The 22,511-nt window shown below is 41.4% G+C and overlaps 2 protein-coding genes across 3 annotated transcripts; one reads left to right on the forward strand and one right to left on the reverse strand.

Moving 5' to 3' along the window:
• Positions 1–106: 106 nt before the first annotated feature.
• Positions 107–19,056, reverse strand: heatr5b (HEAT repeat containing 5B). Of its 2 annotated transcripts, none has more exons than XM_062400629.1 (36): positions 19,020–19,056; positions 17,843–18,005; positions 17,548–17,759; positions 16,927–17,035; positions 16,625–16,774; positions 15,977–16,148; positions 15,732–15,889; positions 15,401–15,650; positions 13,354–13,509; positions 12,340–12,590; positions 12,074–12,185; positions 11,821–11,973; positions 11,631–11,730; positions 11,389–11,498; positions 11,124–11,287; positions 10,782–10,957; positions 10,486–10,591; positions 10,191–10,381; positions 9,804–9,963; positions 9,498–9,687; positions 9,100–9,269; positions 8,866–9,010; positions 8,586–8,765; positions 8,176–8,430; positions 7,320–7,501; positions 7,143–7,211; positions 5,990–6,169; positions 5,666–5,906; positions 5,166–5,402; positions 4,844–4,971; positions 4,063–4,207; positions 3,579–3,851; positions 3,015–3,239; positions 2,162–2,313; positions 1,805–2,018; positions 107–1,305 (listed from the first exon to the last, which is right to left on the reverse strand). In XM_062400629.1, the coding sequence occupies exons 2-36, from the start codon at positions 17,966–17,968 to the stop codon at positions 998–1,000; spliced, it is 6,150 nt and encodes a 2,049-aa protein (XP_062256613.1). In that variant the 5' UTR covers positions 17,969–18,005; positions 19,020–19,056; the 3' UTR covers positions 107–997. The 2 variants fall into 2 exon arrangements, with proteins under 2 accessions (XP_062256613.1, XP_062256612.1); XM_062400628.1 differs by having other exon boundaries at positions 15,356–15,650.
• A 193-nt stretch (positions 19,057–19,249) lies between these two features.
• gpatch11 (G patch domain containing 11) lies at positions 19,250–21,880 on the forward strand. The gene is made up of 8 exons (XM_062400637.1): positions 19,250–19,412; positions 20,013–20,239; positions 20,328–20,369; positions 20,467–20,587; positions 20,672–20,762; positions 20,915–21,067; positions 21,328–21,409; positions 21,494–21,880. Exons 1-8 carry the CDS (start codon positions 19,363–19,365, stop codon positions 21,547–21,549), a joined length of 822 nt encoding a protein of 273 aa, XP_062256621.1. The 5' UTR covers positions 19,250–19,362; the 3' UTR covers positions 21,550–21,880.
• Positions 21,881–22,511: the final 631 nt, after the last annotated feature.

Genomic DNA, 22,511 nt, shown 5'->3' on the forward strand with positions numbered 1-22,511 from the left:
TTCTTGTGTATTTCAACCAGACAAGCCCCTCATTTTGTTACAGATGATAATTATTCATAAACTGGGTCAGGCTCATTATGCGCAAAGATGATAGTCAACAGCAGAGTGAGGTCAAAGCAACTTTATTCACATTTCAGAGAAATGACAGCGCAATATTACAAAGGGCAATTTCAACAAGTCCACCAATGTGTTCATGTGACTTTCACACATACATAAGACTGCTTTTGAAATTAAGTTTGGACTTCATTGAAATCTAAAAGCCCTCCCCAAAAAAGGAATAAATATGATATGTAGTGCTACCATTAAACGCAACATTCCTCCAATAAACAGCAGATCCATTATCATTATCTCTGGGCGAATAGCAATTTCTTACTAAAAACAATTCAAAGTCTAAACATTTTAATATTTTACCATTGAAAAATACGTGGTAGGAATGTTAACATCATTTAACGGTAAAGCACCGATTCAGACAAAAAGAGAAAAATATACGATTGGTAACAATCAGCAGATCCTGAGATCATAAACTAAATCAATGCCATTTAAGAAACACATGATTAGAATTAAATATCTGCCATGCTCATGGTGATGAAAGTCGCATTGTGAAATAGCACAGTGAACATCAACATCTGGACAGTCAGGAATGATGTCCAGATAAAAATGTATCAGGGGGGGAAAAACTAAGAAAAAAGTATGTCCCTTTAATAATAGGCATCAAGTCCAGAGATGTGACATTCATTCACACAATCAATATTTCCTACAGATTTTAAAGTGATTTTTTTAAATGAACATTCAAAGGCTTTTTAATGATATTTATACAATTCACTTCTTAACTTCAAAAACAGTTCCCACTAATCAAAAACAAAGATGAGATAAATAAATACATTTAAGAAAATGAAGTTAGGGACATGTGGTACTCTGTTGACAGATGACACAGTAAATAAATCAGACGACAAAATAAAATTAGGCTGTGGGAGTGCGCAGTGCGTTTTCTGGGTGTTCAGAAGAAGCTCGTCTTTAGTTTGATGGTTGGTGCAGCCTGCACAGCTGGCTGAGCTAGTCTGGCTGCAGCTTTGGCTTTGTTGCTGGCCTGGTTGGCCCGTATAGCAGATTCCAGACGACTTTTAAGCTCAGGTGCTGCACCAACGACTATCTTGAATGCAGCTGGATAGAGGGGTCCAATCCGCATTAGGTTCTGAAGGGCAAACTCATGCAGGCCTCTGGAGATTTGGGGCGCAGAGGAGATTGCGTTATCATCCAGAAGGTAGGAGATGAGAGTTGGCACAAGAAGAGCCAGCAACTGCACCCCTAAAAACATAAAAGCAATGGACATTAAAAAAGTAAATTAGTTGATTGAGTGTGCAACGGAACAGGAGATACTTCTGTAATCAAATAATCATTAAACAAATTTTTCAAGCAAAACTGATCAAACATTATTAGGTGCTTTTTCTGATGAGATGGAAATATATTATTATCCACTATAGTTTGTAAAAGAAAATAAGGACAAAAAACAGAATTTGTCATTCCAAAAATAATAAGTCGTAGTCCTATGAAAAATAAAAATTCTATAACAAACCCTTTAACACTGGATATATAATTTAGTATTTTTTTTAAATCAATATTGACAGTTAGTCAAGCCGTAAAGACTTCTAATTTTAGCATGTAATGATACATTTTTCTGATCTTTAGGAGCTCACATCCAAAGGCACTGAGCTACATACTTTGAGAGACCTGGTTTAATGGAGCTAAGAACTTTAATGGAACATGTACGGTACTTCAGGGGTCCATTAGACAGCGGCACACTTACGGTTCTGCTCTTCACCCATGCTAACCAGATTCTCCAAGACCCTTATGCCCTCCTGCACGGCATGCAGCTCGGCAACAGTCGCCGGCCGACTGCGCTCCACTGCCTTCAGCTTCTCCACCATGAGTGGAGCAAGAGCATGGATGTACGGTGTAGACAGGGCGCGGCTGGAGTGCTGGAACACTGACAACAGCAGCTGGTAACACCGGGCTTGAACCTATTGCAAAAATAATTAGATCACTTATTGACATATGCTGCACACATCTGGAAGGTCCAAAACATATTTTTTTGTTCGATGGAAATTAGTCTAAATTGAGATTCTCAGTCTAGTTCACTCTCATTTCTATACACAGTGCTCACCCCTGGATCACTCGAGTTCAGGCCATTTCGGAAGCACTCCATGCAGCCCTTCTGCAGGACTGTAACTCCTATGAGTTCACCGCTGGCAGACAGCAGGAAGAGGGTTATTGCTGTCAACATACTGATCTCATCCATGTCAGGTCTGGACTCATCTACAGAAATAAACAAACACAAGTATTTCCATAGGTGAATAATGATGCAATTCTTATTTATGCTTCTTGCCTCCTCCACAGAAAGGCTAGACGTAACAGTCAAACCTCCCCCTCTTATACTTCTTACTAGGAGTGTAATGGTACATGTATCCGACCCTTACATTTCCGGTACCTACCTTTAGATTGAAGAATGCAGCAAATCCATCTCAAGGACAACTTTAGCGTAGGACAGGATGTGCTGTAGACTCGTGGTCATAGCGACCACATACAAACAGGAGTGTGAAGACCCTCCCTCATCATTAAGTTCTGCTGTGTGGGAACACTTCAGTTTCACAGTCTATTATGACGACGGACTAAGACGAGTGGATCATAGTAAAGTTGACATTGCGCAATTGCCGTCGGATATGTAGCTGGTAGCACATGGAACACGCCGACTCGTTTGAAAAGGGATCACCAGAGTGACATTACAGGGTCTAGGAAAAAATGACTTCAGAGCAAAACGCAGCTCCCTGCGGCATTAAAGCTATCACCCCTACTTCTTTCTAAGAAAAAAATAGCAGATTGAAACCCATGCTACTGCAAAGTCATTTCACCCGATGGTGAATGCAGATTGTATCCATTCACAATGCAGGCAAAGGCCAGATGTTAGTGGGTGTTTTATAAATGTTTTGACCAGTGGAATAGAAGCTTAATTGTTTTACCTGGCTGTGAGGACTCGAGCACAGATGCCAGGGTGCTCCTCACAAGGCAGGGCCACTGTGTCTGAATAGTGTCTGCCTGGGCCAGTGGCGAGGTGATGATGGTCTTGATGCCCTGCAGGGCAGCCGACACAGTCACAGGCACCGAACTGTCAGAAGTCTTAACAGCAGTTTCCCTCAGCACCCCAGTGATTAGAAAGAGCACTGTAGGTAAGATAGTCATGCTTCCTGTAAAGCCCAAAAAATATGAGAAAATCATTTCACAGCCATCAGCACATTGCTACATTAATAGAAACTTAGTCTTGTACACACATAAATTCATATAACGGTATATAACGTTTATCCTTACATCTGAGATTGAAGCAAAAATAATGGACAGCAGAATTAGACCTTTTAGTGAGTATAATTCATCTTTAGCGAAAACAAATCAAGCAGAATATGGAGGCAAATTGCCTCCGAAAAGGTGATCAAAGCTGGGGCAGACTTGGTCATTGCTGTGCAGAAAAGATCTTTGTTGCATATTTTGCGTGGAGTGAATGTTTGGCTGAACTTCGCCTCTGGCCTCACCAGCAGGAGAGCAGAGTGAGGGCAGTTCTGCCAAGATGGCGACTGTGTTGGCCACAAGGCGTGCACTTTCTTCAGGTAGCCGCTGAGGTCTGAGTGGTGTGTGGCTGGGCGACTCCCTCGCACGTGTATTAAGCTGTGGCAAGTGACGGACCAGGATGAACACGAGCAGCTCCATCGCCGCAAACACTAAAGACTTGCCGGGGACGAGCTCCCCTGTGTCTCCTCCTTCTCCAAAGCCTGGCTGAGAGTCTTTCTCGCCTTCTTCCTCTTTGCCTGAGTAAAATAACACACAGACCTCACTTCAAAAAGCTACTATACTTTATTATGAATTTGACAAAACGCATCTTCCCACTTGATATTGATATTAACACCCTTTTGTTAAGTTATCGTTAAGATGAATCAAAGGAACACAATAAGTTAGTGAATATAGCAGTGTTTAAGAGTAATGCTGTGTAATAGCATTTAGACTATGTAAATTGCTGACCTTTGCTGTTCTTCTGTCTCTGCAGGTGGTCCTGTGCAGCCCTGATGGTCTCCTGTACAACGGCAGTGACCTGTAGCTGGATGGCTAGAGGGTCCCGGGTCAACAGCAACCTGTGGAGCACGTTGAGGAGCTCCACTGCCAGCAGCTGCAACATATATCACACTTACATTAAATATGCTGCGTAACACTGGGAATGAGTTCACTAAAACTCAGAGACGGAATGTGTTGAACTTCTGCAGTGAAATGTCTGACACAACATCTGTTACGGCTCATTTCACAAGCCGTTGTAAGCCAGTGGCCAAGTTTTATACAGAGACATGAAAGACCCTGTAATTCCAATACAAATCTGATATTTGTATTGGGGAGGTGACCAGTTACTAGTAAATATAACACTTGATCCAAACCAATGAGATAACTACTGCAAGGTGAAAATAACGAATGCCATCATTAAATCTAATGTTTCTTGTGTGATGCTTTGAGAACATGTACCAATAGTGCCAGCACACTGGGAAATAGTCATCCTGATTTTAATTGTGAACAATTTTAAGAGACTGCTTTCAAAATCCAAATAAGCAAATATATGTTTTGCTAAAAACAGCAACAGGAATAGTAGCTTTAATAATTTTGCATACATTTGATTGAAAACTATACTCAATGTTTAATGTTGTATTAACCTTTAAAAAAATTTAAATTCTAAAATAGCAGTTAAAGCAGTTCACATCTTTCTCCATCCCATTCTTTCTTACATCCGTCATGTCTGCCCTCTGGCTTGTGTATTTACCTGATCCTCAGCGATGTGGTTCTTAGCACAAGGAGATTCTAGCAGAGTGCACAGTGCCCAGAGGCAAGACGTCACATGCTCAATGGGCTCCTCAGGCCGGGGGAAGCAAAGAAACTCTATACTGACACCTGAGAGACAGAACACAAAAAGCACTTAGGATGTTTTCATGCCATTTTCTTTTTCTTCCTCTCATCCACTTCAATGATGCAAGGTGGGTCCACGGCCGAAGCAGTTCCCGTTTGCTTTTTTTAAATCTGACTATATCAGGGGCAAATTACTCTGAAAGCTCTACACTATAGACAATGCGTGTACGTCTCTTTACCCAACATTAGATGCATCTTGTCATTGACTGACTCCTCAAAGGTCTTTGTAGCAGAGAGGGCTTCTTGAGGGAAGTTAGGAGTCTTGTAGGGAGCTGAAGGGGCTTCTTCTTTCTCTTCACCAGCTCCAAACCCAGTGCTGCTCAGCCAAAGGGCCACAGCATGCAGGACAGGGGCCCAAGAGCTGCGGTAGTGGATCCGTGCTGTGTCTATAGTCTCGGGAGTATAAAATGCTCCACCTGAAAACAGACCGAAATTGAAGTAAAAGTTATTTTAAATTAAATTACTTGACAATGCGTGTTCACTGGAGAATATATTATATCCTAAAACTTTTATAGGAACAAAACAAGAGATAAGAACTCAAAAATCGGTTACCATCTCCATGTTCTATATTAAAAACACAACAAGTCTACATTATCTCAAGTACTTGTGTTCAAACATATGACAACAACAAGTTTCAATATATTGTTCTGAATCTGGCTGTCAAAAATATGTCCTTTACCGTCAGGGGGCAGCTGACTGGAGAACTCTGCAGGCAGGGTGAGCAGAGCGTAGTCTCGCAGCATGGCCAGCCACAGGCGGCTCAGCGACGGCAGCTCTGGCTGCACCAAGATGATGAGACTGTCGGGCGGAAGAACGTTTGCACCCACATCCTCATCATCCTCGTCATCATCTACACTTCGCACCGGCTTGGCAGGCTTAGACTCTGCCTCTTTTTTGATCTTCATTGCCACCACATATACCTGAGAGACAGCCAGTATGTACAGTCAGATTTATTCTGCAAATCATGTACAATTAAACAATTGATCAGGGTCTTCAGTCTCACCTCAGCCCACGCCTTCAGCACAGCCAGTTTCTCCATCGTGGTGGCACTTTCACTGTACAGCTGACTGGATGAGCCCTTCCCAGCCTGTACCTTGTCCAGCGATGACACAAGCAGGTTGTGGACTCGCCGAAGGTCATTGAGGTCACTTACTACACCACTTCCAATCCATGCGCTACACACCTGTAGACACAGAGTGGGTTCAAGGTAATATATATATATATAACGCATGATCAATTGACTTTAAAAGGACCCATCCTATGCCCATTTGACCACAGCTGATAGGGTTCCTTGGGTTCTTAATGAAATGTCTCTAACATATTTTGGTCATAATACCACATGGATCATTTAAAAAAAGCACCTTTTATCCTTTCTAAAACAGCTGTCCTCAGATTGACCTGTTTTGAGTCGCAGGAGTTCTTTTTTTCCAGAGTCTTTGGGACGTTAGACATGCCAGATACCCAAATTAACGTGTAGAAGCACTCTAAAAGTGGCATTTTCATAACATGTCCCCTTTAAGACCTTTTAGCAGTTATTTCTCTTCCACCTCATCAGAAAATATTTAAACCTGTGTTACATAACAGGGCACTGAAGGTTGATTAGCCATCATACGTGCCAATGAGGTAGATGGGGGTGATAAGGAATAGTTATAGGTCTGACATGTAAGGGTAGAGCTAGTACAGATTCACAAGACTGCAGATCGAGGAGAGATGTAATTAGTGTCATGCGGCCGAGGGCAGGAGTCTGAGAATACTAATCATGAATTCAAAGATGAAAAAATGTATTTAACCAGCACAGACGCAAAGGGCAATGTCACAAAGGTTTAATTTTATTTTATTGCTGACAGGCATGTTTGTTATTTTCCCCGTCGCTAATTTTTCACAGCAGTCAAATAAGTCAAAGCGTATTGAGGCAGAAAATCTGACACTGACGGGTTCTGCGTGGATAATGACTCACTGTGCAGAGAAAATATACAGCTGCTTTGCTACTGAAACTTCCAAATATGTGTATATGTAAGAGCAGCTGCTCTGTAGGAAAGTTGCTGGATGTGATTGGCAAGTCTGACTTTCTAAGTTAACACGTCAGACAGAGTTTTTTCTTTTGAAAGAATATTAGTGAGAAATGAATATGTATTTTCATATTGTTTGTGTCTTACCTGGCAAGCCTTAGCTGTTATATCAGACGGTGTGTCAGGGGAAAATGCAGGTCTGAGGGCAGCTCCGACCTAAATGCACAACACGATTGGTAAGAGTAAATTTCTTCGTCATTATCTGTGTCACCTTCAATTCATCACTTTTGTGCCGTAATGCAATTTGATTTGTTTGGGACTCACATTGGCCTGGTATTGTTCCAGGATAACGTGCCCTGGGAACTCTGGCTCCGGTACTGATGCAAACTTTTTAATGATGTCCTCCAAGGCCTGCAGGCCAGCCATTCTAAGCTGGTTACTGTGGTCCGTTGCTGCCATGAAGGCCATGCGGATGAGGTCAGACAAATGGAGAACCAACAGATCTCCTGGATTGGAGGAAAAACCACAAGGACTGTGTGAGAAATAGAAATTCATATCTAATCATCAGAAAACAGAATTTATTACTATTTATGTTTTGCATTTCAATATTTCCTGTTCACTGTAATTAGTCTCACATTTTGCCTCCTCTGAGATCTGCTGTATGCTTTAATCACCTTCTACTTTGTGTAGAATTCTCTGAAGATTAAATGCAGATTGGCACAACAAAAATGTTTTCAGTGTGTTTGCAGTGATTCAAGAGAAACCAGATATCGACCTTGAGACCGAGGTTAAATTGAGTTTTAGCTGAAGTGCACCTTTCAAGGGATTAGTTGGACACACCAACCTTCAGACCAACCATAAACTGAATCCCAGTTACAAAATTTGTATCTTTCATGGAGCTTATATAAATCCTGTCTCCTTTATCTGTCAGTGAAAAAATACCTCCTTTTATGTCTTACTCATCTCTAGCCATTTCTATCTTTACATAAAAGCATATGAATTAACTTTTTGAACAGCTGACACTAGAACTCTCTCGGGGTTGCAAAAAGATTTACTATATAAACTCAGTCCAAAAAATGTATTGAATTGAAATCAGGAAAGATCACAGGAGGCATAAATCAATCACAAATCTTTAAGGGATCTCTGAGCTTCTCTGCTCCGGCAGCATGGTGGATTGTACCTTTGGGGTTCTTGGCTTTTGCAGAGCGGGCAGCTGCCAGGTCGAAATGCGCTTTGTCTGCATTCTCACACAGCAGGATGATGCGACATAGGCAGTCTGCAGCAAAGACCCGCGTCACCCAGCGTGGAGCCACAGAGGGCTTGGACTTGTCATCTTCGCCCAGGCCTGTGAACATGGTGTCATCGTCCATCTCGTCCTTTTTCTCTGAGTCCTCCTCATCCTTTTCCACCTCGAATTTAACCACTACGGCTACTTCTAAAAGGGGACATGAACAACAGGTGGATGCGTTACGAGAATAAACTTGACTTATTTTCTTCCTCTGCTTTGTGATATTTACTTTTTTTCAAATTTAAATTCCCTGAGAGAAGGAAAATGATAACGCATCATATTTTGTATTTTTCTGGTTTTACCTGTAGTTGCTGCCAGGACATCCTTACAGAGTTTCAGCCAATGAGAAAGCTTTTCCACAGCAAGAGACGACAGCATGTGGCCTAGTGTATCATGGATATCAGAACACAGCTTCCTGTCTGTCTCACGATCCAGCATGCCAAACAGAACACCCTCCAGACCGGTCTCTGTGATGTTCAGCTCTGAACCAGGGGAAAATTCAACAATGAAAGAGTCAAAGGGTCTCGCTGAAGTACAATGACGGAACAGAATGCTCTTGTCAGGTTCACAATTTGTACTCACTGATCCTAGTGTCTTTGCTTTCGCCTGCTCTCCTTGCAAGGCTCATTGCATACTCGCAGACTTCTGCTGCCTCTCGCTGGGCAAGCTGTCTCAGGCAGGCCACAGCAGCACGACGCAGCAACAGGTGAGAGCTGCATAGGTGCACCTGCAGGGATCCAACAGCGAAGAATGAAATTATGATTATGATCATGACAATCTATAAATCTAACTTGTAATGTGAAACTTATCACCTACACAAAGACAGGGCACCAGGCTGGACAGGTTGACATGGCGAGGAGCGAACATGTGCAGCTGCTGCAGACACGAGATAGCAGCCGCCTGCACAAGGGAGTCAGAGTGGTCCTGCATTATGGCACAACCAACCAGGCAGGATGAGCGGATGGTGGAAATAGTGGCTCCATTTCCTAGCAATGAGACACAGATTAGCAATAGAGTAGGAGAAAAAGACACAGTGTATCTGTTCTTCTGCTTCTGTAGCCAGTATTGGATTAAAAGTGATGACACTGCTATCTGCTGGCCAGAAGAGGGCATATTATATTTAAGTGACCTTTGAAGAAATTATTGAATCAAATGTCAAAGTTAGAGTGTTACAAAGGACATTTCTTGTCTTGTCTTGTTTTTGCCATAACTACCCTGTAATTCGGGTCCAACAGTGGTGATGAGGGCTCCAAGACAGCGGCCCAAACACTGATGCACCTCTGTGTGAGATGGCGGCACGGTGAGGAGCAGGGTGAGCACCAGGGACAGAGTGGGTTCCACGTAGCCTCTGTACATGGGACCACTGGAGTCGACGATCAGAGCCAGAGAATGTAGAGCCCATGTCTGACAAGAAAAGAAAAGCGACAAAAATCTATTTAACCACCTCAACTCTCCAATTTTTTGTCAACAATGAGTGAATGATAATACACAGTAAATTCCCCCTGAGTAATTCACTGTACCTGGACCTCGTGAGACGACCCATCCTGGGCCAGAGCCAATAGGATACTGACACTGGTCTTTAAGTGCTGGCCTGAGCCAATTCCTCCAACATATCGATGCAGACAGCCAAGAGCCAGTGAATGGCCTGTCCTTGAGACTACATCCCGGGCCGACTTCAATCTGGAAAGGGAGGAGGGGGAGAGATATGGATCTTATGATTAAAGCCAAGGACAGAGTGGTAGTTCAAGAGAGAGTAAGAATTGATGACTGAACCTATTACTGAGAAGACCTTTGACCTCCTAAAACAGTTATTGTCTGTAACTGATTATAATGAGAATGAGTTGACCAAGTCTCCCTTAATCTGAACAGGAGAAATAACACAGATTATACAAATGTGAAATGCCTACTTGTCGAAGCTAGTCTGTGCCATTCTGGCGATGAAGGTAGCCTCTCCCACCACCTGAGCCATCCTGCCCAGGGCCTCCCCGGCAGCACAGCGCAGAATGGGGTTAGGATTGTCCATAGCTCCCATTACCAGTGCCAGCGCTGATTTGCGCACCTCCTCGGGACCCAGAGTACTCTTGTTCTCGGCCAAACCCTTCAGTCGAGCAGAGAGAACACATTATCTCTCATTGTCTATATTAACTTAATAATGAAATATGATACTCCTGTATTACGAGAGTAGACAGCAAGTTCTCCCACCTTGAGGGCACTAAGGACTGCAGTAAAGATGTTCAGTTGGACTGCCTGCTGTCGAATACCTTTAGCCTGCTTTATACACTCTGCAAAGTGGTCTAGCATCTGCAGCCTGAATCATACACAAAGTCGAAGGGGATTCATTAAAACAAACATGCCACAGAGACTCTTTGCAGTTTGGTAGTGAATATGAATAAAGGATAAACAACATGAGAAAAAAAAGGAAAAAAAAAAAAAAAATAAAAATAAATCACAAAAAGATAATGCTAAATGTTGCAAATATAAATATAAAACTACTTCACCTGTGTTTGAACGAGACGTGGGGGAAAACCACACCAAACAGAGCCACAGAGGCATCGATGACAGACACACCCAGAGGAAGAGGTCCAGGGATGGCCTCACCAACAGGGATACGCAGGTAGATGGAGGAGGGATCATGTTCCAGAGCCCCGCTGCCAGACGCACTGTTGGGCTGCAGCTGTTTGTAAACAATCATACAGTAAAATTAACAAACCAAACATTATTCAGGTAATAAGATAATAACAGTGGCGATCATTTCTGTTTGCCAATTACGACAAGCCATCAGGATATTTGTGGAAACACACACAAACAGAATCAACATGTATTTAGAGGTTTTGACTGACCTGATCCTCGATGGACTTGTGGTCAGTCTCTTGTAGCCAGGAGCCCATGAGCACACTGTCGTCATAGTGACAGAGAGAGCGCAGCAAAGAGGTGGTGGTGTTGGCCGAGTTGTCAGTCAAAGTGAACTCAGCTACCAGCTCCCTTAGGAGGGCATTGAAACTGCCTACACCAGAAGGACAAAGGGTTTTAAAACACCTTTACAAATGTTTTTAACTTTAACTTAACTTGTTGGGAAACAAATGCAGACAGAAGTTACTCTTTTACCTTCGTAGGTTTTAGGAGGCAATAGAGCCAGGATGTCATACAACCTGAGCCTCACCATTGCTGCGCTTGCTTTCAGATGAGCACCATGGACCTTAATGATGGCAGGGACACTGAAAAAGGTAAAGACATAACAGTAATTAGACACAAACAATCACCTAGAAATAAACTAATGAACAGTTTTTACAAAAACCCTGAAAAACCCGCGACAAAGGCAAAACAAAGATTAAAAGCATCACACTCACTGAGACATCATGGTCATTGCACATTCAATAGGCGTCATCAGTCTCCGGATAACATCTTCTGTAAGCAGCTCGGGACAGTGGGCCACAAAGCTACGCATGGCTACAGACGAAAGGAACAGGAGAGTCTGTCAGAGCAATGTCTGGTGACAATAAAGAGCGTGTGAAGTTGGACAGGAAGATGTTTCCTCACCACAAAGAGCTCCTGCTCGGCCCTCCAGGGTGACCTGCCAGCTGAAGGAATCTCCCCTGGCCTTTTCTGCTTCCAGCTCCTTCTGGGAGCGAGGAAACACATTCCTCCACAGCAGCAGCATCTTAGGGAGGTGATAGCGAACAAGGGAGGGACCTGAGCACAAACACAACGTAGAGACCATGTTGGTGGGGAGAAGGTGACAATATATCTGACAAATCAAAGCCAGGATTTAAGTGATGGGTGCGAGACTCACCAAGAGTCATGAGGGCCCCTAACAGAAGCCATCCAGCCTGTGTACGCTGCAGGGACAGTCGACTGTTCTGAGCAGCTGTTCGCAGAAGATCTTCAGCTATGCTCACAACCAACTACGAGAAAGAAATGCAGAAAGTTCATCTTTAAGTCTATACAGGGCAATCAGTAAGGCGGGCACAGGAAGTCAATCAGGGTAAAGACCTGAAAAAGTAGGAACCCATAAGAGTGAATCAGAAATTGATCTAAGAGCCATAACAAGCTACACACCTTGCCCTTGGAGTGGGGGATACCCAGTGGACACTGGTGTATGCCTCCCAGCAGGGCAGCCATCGCAAAGCTGTAGCCGCTCACAGCTTCAGGGGAATTCTTCAAGTTGTTGATTCTCTCCGCGCAGCGGTCCAGCAGTGGGGTCAACTGATATGGTAGAGCAACAGCAACACAGCGTAGGCACCATGCAGCTGCCAAACGAGCTGCCATGCTTGGGTGCAGCAGCACTGACGTCACAGTCTCAAGAAGTCCTGAGGAAAATAAAGTGAAATATGATCAAGATTTTTACTCATGTGAGTCAGCTACAGAGACAAAAGACAACTTTTGAGCCTGTAGTGGTAGTAGGTGGCATTATTGTTTGGTCACTGTCATAAAGATACTGCAAGTAGCATGAAATAGGTAAGAACGCAGGTACTGGAGCGGGCTCTTGAGGAAGTTGTCAACAACACTTTGGAGGTAATGAAGAGAAACATGTATGAACCTTATACAAGAGTGTGTATGTTGAGCTGTTTTTGTAAATTTGGCTATTCCACCATCTGTCATTTACATAACTGGGAAGGGATACAGGGAGAAGCCTACTCTCTTCCTTGTTTTGGTTGACAGTAATTCCTTTGTGACAGAAATAAAGCTGTAAATTGTATGCGAAAACCCGCATCCTGTCGGCCAAGAGAATAACATGGTGAAAGTAAGGCTTACAGGAGATCAATACAAGCGCAGATAATGTTGCTTTTCTATCGCAACTACACTTCTCAGTTTTTAAATCATAACAGATAGTTTAAGTCGGAAAGTTGTTTATTTCCACTTCAAAATATTTAAGTAGAAAAGGTGGATGTTAAAAACACATACAAATTTACAGAAGATGTTGGCTAATATCATAATGTCTAAGTAAGTGATTTTAATTAAAGTTAGGAGGATTGTGAAAATCCAGCTTGTGTTGATACAAAATGTATAAATAGAAATAGATCTTTAGAAGCCCTAAAACGCACGTCCAACTGAATATTTGATGTCTCTCACCTATAGAAGGCTCCTGGATGAGCGGTGAAGCTGTGGCACTCAAGCTCTGGACTAGACTTCCAAGTTCTTTCAGGGCACACACCATAACATGCTGGCTGGCAGAGACGTCGGCTGCCCCAGACTTGTTCTCTCCACTGATGTCATTCACGACGGCTTCTGGAAGAAATAGATGAATGAGAGAAAATAAAAACGTTTAAAAATGACTGGCAACAATGTACGTACTTTATGTATGTGTTTAATTTTTGTAACTTATTGATTCATAATTCAGACTGTGTGCATCATTGATGGGTAAGGTGGTCATCAATCAAAAGCAACTGGGATAGACTTTTCCCCAGAAATATAGGACTTTGTTTCAGAAGATAATTATCATCCTCTACCACTAACTATACTTAGGCTTTTAAATAAGGACTGACTGACCACATTAGGCCATGCATTGTTGTCATACATAATCACTCAGCAAATACAAAACTACTCATTTAAATTACAGAAGAGGACACTATTACATGTGAACAAAACTTAGAACTCTGAGGATTTTCTTTAAATACATAATGTTAATTTAATAGCTGAAAAGGCCGTTTGATGACATCTTATCAAAAACTGAAATCCTCAGAGCTGGCAGAAGTCAAGACACATCACATGTAAGGAAAAAGTAGATTAAATGACTTAAGGTGGAGAGATTTAAAGTGGCTTCTTGAACTGCAGAAACTGAACGAAACTGGGTTTTTTTACCCACACAACTTGGGATACTGGGAAGTGAGTGCAGGGTACAGAAGGGTACATAGACTAAGACGTCCCACTTCCACATTTGGCTTGTAAAATTTTCTGAAGCCACTTTAGGCAAAAACATTTCTTCTCTAGTCTAACAGGCCCTGTTCATAACTGGTATTAACATCTGTCCTGAGCGATCTGAAGTGGAGAGTGTTTTTAACATTTACTTTTAATTTACAAACAAACCGAGGTATGGGAGACTGACAAGCATAAAAATATGTTGACACTGTAGCTGTCCTTTAGATATCACATAGCATAATGTGGCCACATGCGTCCCAGACTACTTCCAAATGTGGTTTGAGTGATAAAATCTCAGAAAACATTCTGAATGGATTTGGGTGCGTTCACACGTGTACCATTTGTGATTGGGTCACTCAGGATGGACGTTAACATCAGACCTGAACGGGGTCACAGATCCGGCTAGTTGGAAAAGCTACAAGCGGCAAGTCTAGAGTGAACAAGGAAGTACCCTGGACCTTGCTTGAGAAACACCAACATTCAACATCTGTTTCAAATTCTGTCTCAACATCAATGAATAAATAATCAACCAATAAGTAAAATATTATGGATCAGCATACTTTACAAAAGTTTAAAGGTTGCAAAGCAAATCAGAGTAAGAGTCATCCCTTTTATGTGATATAAAGGTGATTAAAAAACGGAGGTGTTGTTGTAGAGCAAAAACTGTAACAAAAATAGACAAAACTATATGATTGACAAACATATGAAGAAAATATGAATTCTGGTTGCTGGGGTGGGGGGAAATGGCTCATTCCTATTATGTGTCTGTGAATGTAAGGACACATGCATTTTTTCTGCTGGTATCAGCTGGTTACGCAGCAACAGTCAGAGAGTTTTGTTATCAGCTCCTTAGCGATTGGAATGCAGTAACAGAATAAAAATTCACAGGCAAACAGCCCTGAAAGCTATGCAATAATGCAAGCATGCGTAACTCTAAAGCTGAGCTGGCTGTGGATTATATTGTTGACACTATGATGATGTCTGTGGTTAAAAAAATAGATGAAGAGAAAGAAGAGAATGATCCAAAGGAAGCGAGAGCAGAGAGTAAGAAACAAAGCAGAAATAGAGGAAGCCAATAGGGAAAGCCATCTCCGCACACAGCACATGACAGAAAAGAAAACCCATCTCTGTATACAGCACAAGTAAAAACCATGCAACAATTTATGAAACTGAGTGGAGGGTGGATTAAAAATGATAATAATGGATGAGTACTTACTCTGCAATGCTCTGAACCGAGATATTTCCCCCCCATCCTCCTTACCCACAGCCCTCATTTGCTTGCTGATGGCTTGGCAGATTTCTTTGCCAGCTGCAATTTGTGCCTTCTCTCCGAGTAAACCTCCCAGGGTGGCATGAAGCATGAAGGAGACACAGCGGCGGGAGTACACCGCCTCGACGTGTGTCTGTGTGGCCCGCGGGTGGGACACTAGGTCCAAAACATGGGACAGGAATGTGGCAAAGTTGCGCTCCAGCCACTGGCCACCAAGTGTGGTCACAAACACAACGTAGGCCTGAGGAGAATAAAGAAAGATTACATGTGTTGTTTGAATCAGACAATGCAGCCTCTAATTATTCTTGAGGATTCAGCTCACCTGTGTGATGCCCACCCGCACCTCCCTGCTGACAGAGCCTCCCCCCTTCAACATCTCGCCGCCGCTCTTCAGGAAGCCAGATCCACCACGCAGAAATCCAGTGGCCATGAGTTCCAGCACCTCCTCAAGAGTGGCTCGCTTCACATTCTGTCGCATCACTGAGGAAAAGAGGATTAAGAGCATGAAGAATAAAGTGGTGAGCAAGACTACCTAACTTGAACCTCTCAGAAATTCTTTTAACCTACAAGCTGCATGTTTGGGCAACAATGCAGTAGCCATGACTGTCCCCAGCAGTTTAGCCACTGCGACCCGGACACCATAGTTCGATCCTTCCAGGGCCTTGAAACACAATGTGGCCACGTTCTCCAGTTCTGTGGTCCACATGAAGACTGCCTCATGCTGCAGCTCCAAAAGGCACTGATCAGACGAGCAGAATAAAGATGGGAGACATTTTAGTGACCTTTATTGCAAACTTTTTGCAAATAAGGAAAGAGGAAATTGTGTTGGCGCAACACATCTTGGTTTGGTCAACGTAAATGACAAACCAAAAACCTTAGTGAATAGTACATTTGTGCTCCAAATGGCATATTCTTTACAAATCTTCTACAGGGATAAACCCTAATGGGTGCCCAAACATTCAACACCGGAAATCCACTGGTCTCTACGTGTTTGTGCTGCACCACCGAGTACAGTCTTTTAAACCACGTTGTTTCTAAGTGGAGATAAGATCTGAACATTACACTGCTGTATATAATGTTATATTAAGGCTTTGTAAAAATCCTCCCCCATTGCAAGGGAACCTTACAATCATTCAGCAGGATGGGACACAATAAAAACCAAAGCTAAATCTATAGTGCATTTCTTAAATCATTTAGAAATCCATTGAAACCAACCTTTGCTATCATACAGCGTACTGCCATGGACCTGTCTGTCAGTAGAGAGCGGGCATTCTTGTAGATGTCTCTGTGACATGAAGTTGCAGCCCCACCCAGCCCATTGAGCACCTTCTGCAGGCTCAAAAGGATCTCTGCTCTGCCTTGGGACTAGAACAAAAAAAAGGTAAAGTAAAGGAGAATATTTAAAGATAAGTCACATCACTTGTCCTATGGTCCAATATCCCATTTGATCAATTTATCATTTATGCAATAAAAGATAACTTCAATTTTCCCATTTTGCACTGCTTAAATGATCTCACCTCTGCACTCTTTAATGCCTTCAAAAGATTATTAATTGTGTCTGGAAAGGAGCTTCCCAGCATCCTCCCCATCTTCTCATAAAAAGCTCCAACACATGCCACTGCAGCACTGTAAGAAAATAATCAGTATGCATTCAAATCATCACAGATCACTTTAACTATTTGGTAAACAATGGAATGAAATAAAAATCAGATAAGATTATTTTAGTATAGAATCATATCCACCTATACTAAAACACTGCAGAGGTACCACAGTAGCTCAGGGGTTAGTAAGGAGGCCAGGACCCTACATCTACAGCTGTATAGAAACCAACAGGTACAGATGAATGATGAATAAAACACTGTTGGACGCCGCTGATGCCTCATTACCACTGAAACACAGCATACTATCTGCTAATGTATATTGAACCCCCTCTTTAAACATGCCATTCTGCAGATTAACATTTGGCTTAACCCTAATACCCTTGGAAATAATCTGATAGTATCCTATGCCTGAAACTCTAAAAGCAGCTCTGAATAGCTTATATCTAAATGCAAACATCTCAAATAAACACACGGCTGTACAAAAAAAAAAAATGGCCAATGGAAAAAATACACGGCTGAAATTAAATGGGATCTTACAGTTTTGTTGGCAAGTATGCAGGTGTGTCATCTTTGCTTTTAATGATTTCATTGCATTTATCCAGAGTCTGGAAAACAGTGAACGTGTCGCCGATGCTGTAGAGGGTGGCGAGATTTTTAGAAAGTAGTTTTCTTGTCGGCGGTCCTGGAGCGCTGCTTATCAGCCCTGTCAGCTGTTCCACCAGCTTCTTCTGCTTCTCCTTGACATCCACCTACCAGCGAAACACCCACAATGAAGTCACACACTGCTTCTGATCAAACATAAGCAAACAAATATATATATCTGAGTGGTCACCTTATTTGCAGCCACAAGCACTTTATCCAAGAAGCGAAGCCATTCGAAGATGAAAACAGGTCTCTTTGCTTCAGTGATCTGGGCCAGGGCATCTTCATTGAGCAGCAGACTGTGAGCTAGCTCCATGGTGAGGACCTGACGACACAGCGCTGTATACTCCCGCCTGTGCAATGTTATATTAGAGGATGTGCCTTGTCAGTACATGTCTTTTATATCTTCATTATTACAGACAGTATTTAACTATCTTATTCTCCATTATTAGAGACAGTACATGTCTCTTATATTTCCTTTATTACAGACAGTATATATCCATCTTATTCCCCATTATTAGAGACGGTATATATATTATATATATATATATATATAATATTCTCATTATTATAGACAGTAGCGGATTATTATTGTCCATTATTAGAGACACTATATGTCTCTATTATTCTCCCTTATGTTTCTAATCTTCTTTATTATTAAAGACAGTACATGTCTCCTACATATCCATTATTACAAACAGTATATGCCTCTCATTCTCCATTATGAGAGACAGTATATATCTCTAATATATTATTATTGTCCATTATTACAGACTGTACATGCCTCTAATATTATCCAGTATTAGAGACAGGCTATGTCCCTAATATCCTCCATTAAATGCATGCACAACCTGTGTTATCATACTATTGATACAACCATGTTGCAATAATAATCGTTATTGTTTTATTGCCCAGCCCTTCCCTCAATCACATTAGCTACAACCTATAAATGATCACAGAGGCACTTGCTTTACTAAAGATCTGTGGGCGTTTGACGTCCTTGCAATGACTTCATCAGGTTTGAAGCAGACTCAATAGTAACTATGTAGTGACAGCAGCTGTCCGTGGCGTAGATGATATTAAACGTGAGGTTATTCCTAATACAAAATGTAGCTTTGACAGTAATAAAGCCAAGAAACTGTGTTGACATCTGCCTCCCCCCAGCTGTTGACAGGCGAGCTAGTTAGCATGCTAAGCTAGCTTCCTGTTACGATGAAGAGGAAGCTTAACTCCGGAGACACATTCTCACACAAACACAGGTCCCGCTGGCTACCGTTACACCTCAACACCTCCAAATGTTGGGAACCAACACACAAACGACATCTTCCTAAAAGACGGGACACACAAAACCAAACTGTTCACCCTACCTGTGCTTCGGCAACCCAGGATGAATGACGACGAGTGTCGGTGGTGTCGCATTTAAGTGAGTCCGGTCAGAAACTAGTTAACTCACACGCACAGAATGCAGATTAGAAACAACCTAAATTATGTTAAATTACACCCATTCATTTTGCAGTTGTCTGTGTGAATTTAAAATGTATTTAATCTTGTGAAATACTTTCCGGAACTCGAGACTCGTGGTTTACCTTGTAGCTAGTCGGAACGTATCTGTGACCGAACCAAACATCAGTGGACGAAACAAGTGCGCGACTGGAGATTTAAATTTGTTGCTGTAGTTTTCTGCATTTCTTCTCCTTCGTTGTGGTGATAATGTCAGACGAGGAAGAAGATTATATGTCGGATGCCTTTCTCACTAAAATGTAAGTCTGTTTTCTGTTCTTATTAAAAACCCACAGTCTAATCCAAAACCATAGCGACAGAGAAAAGGCTAACGAAATGAGTTGAAAAACCGAGAGAATGGATGGACTGAAAGAGGTGTAGCACCCAATACAGTAGTCGTATTGATTTTTTTTCTATATGACGGTATAGACATTAATAAAGACTCAAGTATATAAACCTGGTGGTGTGCAAATTGTTGAATTGAAAAAAATTATGTCGATATTTGTAATGGGAAACTATAGAAGTTTGCAGTAGAGCCCCTGCTAAGATGTCGTTATAAAACCCTTAAATGTAAACTGAAATGTAATTAAGACTTGAAATTTTACAGATTGAGCATAAACTCTATTATAAATTACGATAAATAAATATAAAGCATATACAACCAGATATGTTGAACCCGATTAATAATAAAACAAAAATATTTTTATGTGAAATGTAAATATCAAGCACATTCTATTCTGAAAAATAAAAGTATTCACACCGGCGCATTTTGGCATAGATACTGGTACCAATTGGTTTGTAAAAGAAATATGACTATTTTCACATTCCATCAACTCTCCCTATGTTCCTGTGTCTGTCAGACAAGATGTGAAACCAGGAGTCAGCATGGTGAAACGGGTAAAAGAAGCCATGAAGAGGGAGACGCAGCAAAAGGAGAACAACATCAAGAACCGTCAGAAGACTTATAAGGAGCAGGAAACGGAAAGTCGGGAAGCAGCGTTGGAGAGCTCCATCAGCAACAACAACAGGGGATTTGCACTTCTGCAGAAAATGGGTTACAAAGCTGGTCAAGGTCTCGGGAAGCAAGGCAAGTTGATGCCTTTCTGATCTGCCTTATTGATCATATTTGCATTTATTGTGAGTATTAATGTTTACAATCTGTGTTACCTCTTCAGGAGCAGGGAGGGTTGATCCTATTTCTATTAACATGAAAACTGGTAGGCAATATCTATTTATTTAATTTGTAGTGCATTTGGCAACAACATCCAATCCAATAACTGACTCACCATGTCCTTTCCCTTGTATCTGAATCAGACAGAGGTGGAATCGGAATGGAGGAGGTGAAGAAAAGAAAAGCAGAGGAGGAACTTGAACATTATCGACAGAAAGTACGAGTCAAGCAACAGAATGAGACCAAATCTCTGGAAGATTTTAGGTGAAGTCCGCAGCTGTGTGAGAGATTCACTGTGCCAAATGTATCATAGTCTCTGTATGTAATCATTAGCTTTTTTCGTTCCAGGTCGAGAGTAAGGACGGAGAGAGAAGAGCGTAAGATTGAGGGGGATCTCAGAAAGAGTCAGAGAGCCTGTGAGCAGCTCGACAGTCAGAAGGTTCGAATAGTCATGTCAACACCAGAAGCTCATCCCAGTATCTGCAATCAAAATTAACAAAAATCCTTTCAGGAAAAATGACTCTGGATTTGAACAATATTGATATCACAAAAGAGAGAGCTAGAACTTAACATTTTTCCTTTTCCTTACAGGCCATCAGTGTCCCAAGAGAAGACTGGTACTGGCCAATAGCAGATGCTGATGACAAGGAAGATGCTGATGACGAGGAGGAGGAAGAGGAGGAAGAGGAGGAGGAAGATGAGGAGGAGGAGAAGAAGGATGAAGAGGACATTGTGGAATTAACAGTTAGTATTCTATTTTGTTTGTTTTTAAGTTCATACTATATTTCTCCCATACCATAATATATTAATATTCTTACTAAAACAATAGCACATCCTTGCAGGTATGACATATACACATTTAATTTCATTTACATTGTGTTAGACATTAATTTGTAATTATCTTGGGGACAGTGTGGCAGTCTTTGTATATATGTCTAGTAAAAATCAGCGATAATTGACTGTGTGATATTAAAATATGTTTAATGTGTGCGTCTCTGTTACAGTCTTTTGACAAACTTCAAATATTGACCTCCTATTTGAGAGGAGTCCATTTTTACTGCATATGGTGTGGGACCACCTATAATGGTAAGAATTCTGACAACATGGCTGTAGTTGTATTGCTTTTTCAGATATACCTCTTAATATAATCATTTTTTTCCTTTTCAACAGATGAAGATGACCTATGCTCTAATTGTCCTGGGGATATGGCAGCAGACCACGATTAATCTTGATGAAAAATATGTCTTGTTGAAAATGCAGATACAAACTTGTGTGTAAGGCATTGCAGTCAACAGCTTAGCTTGAAATGGGCTCATTAGTTTAAAATTAGCTGCAGAGTCAGTCAAGTGATCAGAATTATTTGAAGGTATATTCATAATCGCATTTTAATTTGTTGTCCACCTATGGAATAACATCACTGTTTATGCTGTTTGTGAGTGGACATTCTCATTTGTTTGTTTTTTTGTCTAACATGACAGAAATTCATGACAGTTTTTTCCCAATATTTATTTTTTGATAATATGTACTGTGTTTTCAATAAATGTGTTCAGACTTCTACTCTGTCATTTTACTTACTATTTCAATTTAGCAACTTGTACCTCAAATTACTATTTTGAGATATTTGTGAGGTGTCTTATATCGAGTCATCAAACATCGTCCGGGATTAATAAAGTATCTATCTATCTATCTATCTAAAGCTATTGTATTATGAGGAAAATAAAATAAAAAATTCAATGAATCATTTCCAATACAGCCAACATTAAGATTAACTACTATTTGACAAATCTAGGCACACGCAAAAACATGTAAATAAACTTGGGTTTAAATTGATGAGGACCTCTGACTCGCTGCCTTTGTCTTCTACATCCTCCTGATTGGCTGGAGAAGACATGCATGTTCATGTTCATGATCACACAAGCCTGTGTTAAAACACTAAAAAAAGGATTCATATTTTTTATACTTATGGCGATAACTTCTAATATTTATAGGTCAAACACGATAATTATAATCCATCTGGCAAAGCTGGAGATCCTCTGACAGACTGTTGCTGCAGCAACTCTACATTGTGGAAGACATACACACGTCCAAACCATTGATTTTAAACGCATATCTTGTATTTACTTTATTCTGTAATTAATTACCTTGTCATTTTATCTACTGGATTCATATTTTTTATACTTATGGCGAT

The sequence above is a fragment of the Platichthys flesus genome, chromosome 12, assembly GCF_949316205.1.
Source record: "Platichthys flesus chromosome 12, fPlaFle2.1, whole genome shotgun sequence".
In the NCBI taxonomy this organism is placed as follows: domain Eukaryota; kingdom Metazoa; phylum Chordata; class Actinopteri; order Pleuronectiformes; family Pleuronectidae; genus Platichthys; species Platichthys flesus.

Bases quoted from the DNA above. Each gene is read 5' to 3' on its own strand.
- heatr5b (XM_062400628.1), bottom strand. From the start codon at position 17,968: ATGGAGCTAGCTCACAGTCTGCTGCTCAATGAAGATGCCCTGGCCCAG. The intron at 9,964-10,190 runs GTAGGCATTTCA...CTCCCTTTCCAG, and splicing joins GCACAGACTAGCTTCGACAA to ATTGAAGTCGGCCCGGGATG. The intron at 9,011-9,099 runs GTAGGTGATAAG...GGATCCCTGCAG, and splicing joins GCCTGGTGCCCTGTCTTTGT to GTGCACCTATGCAGCTCTCA.
- gpatch11 (XM_062400637.1), top strand. From the start codon at position 19,363: ATGTCAGACGAGGAAGAAGATTATATGTCGGATGCCTTTCTCACTAAA. The intron at 20,588-20,671 runs GTGAAGTCCGCA...TTTTCGTTCCAG, and splicing joins AAATCTCTGGAAGATTTTAG to GTCGAGAGTAAGGACGGAGA. The intron at 21,068-21,327 runs GTTAGTATTCTA...TCTCTGTTACAG, and splicing joins AGGACATTGTGGAATTAACA to TCTTTTGACAAACTTCAAAT.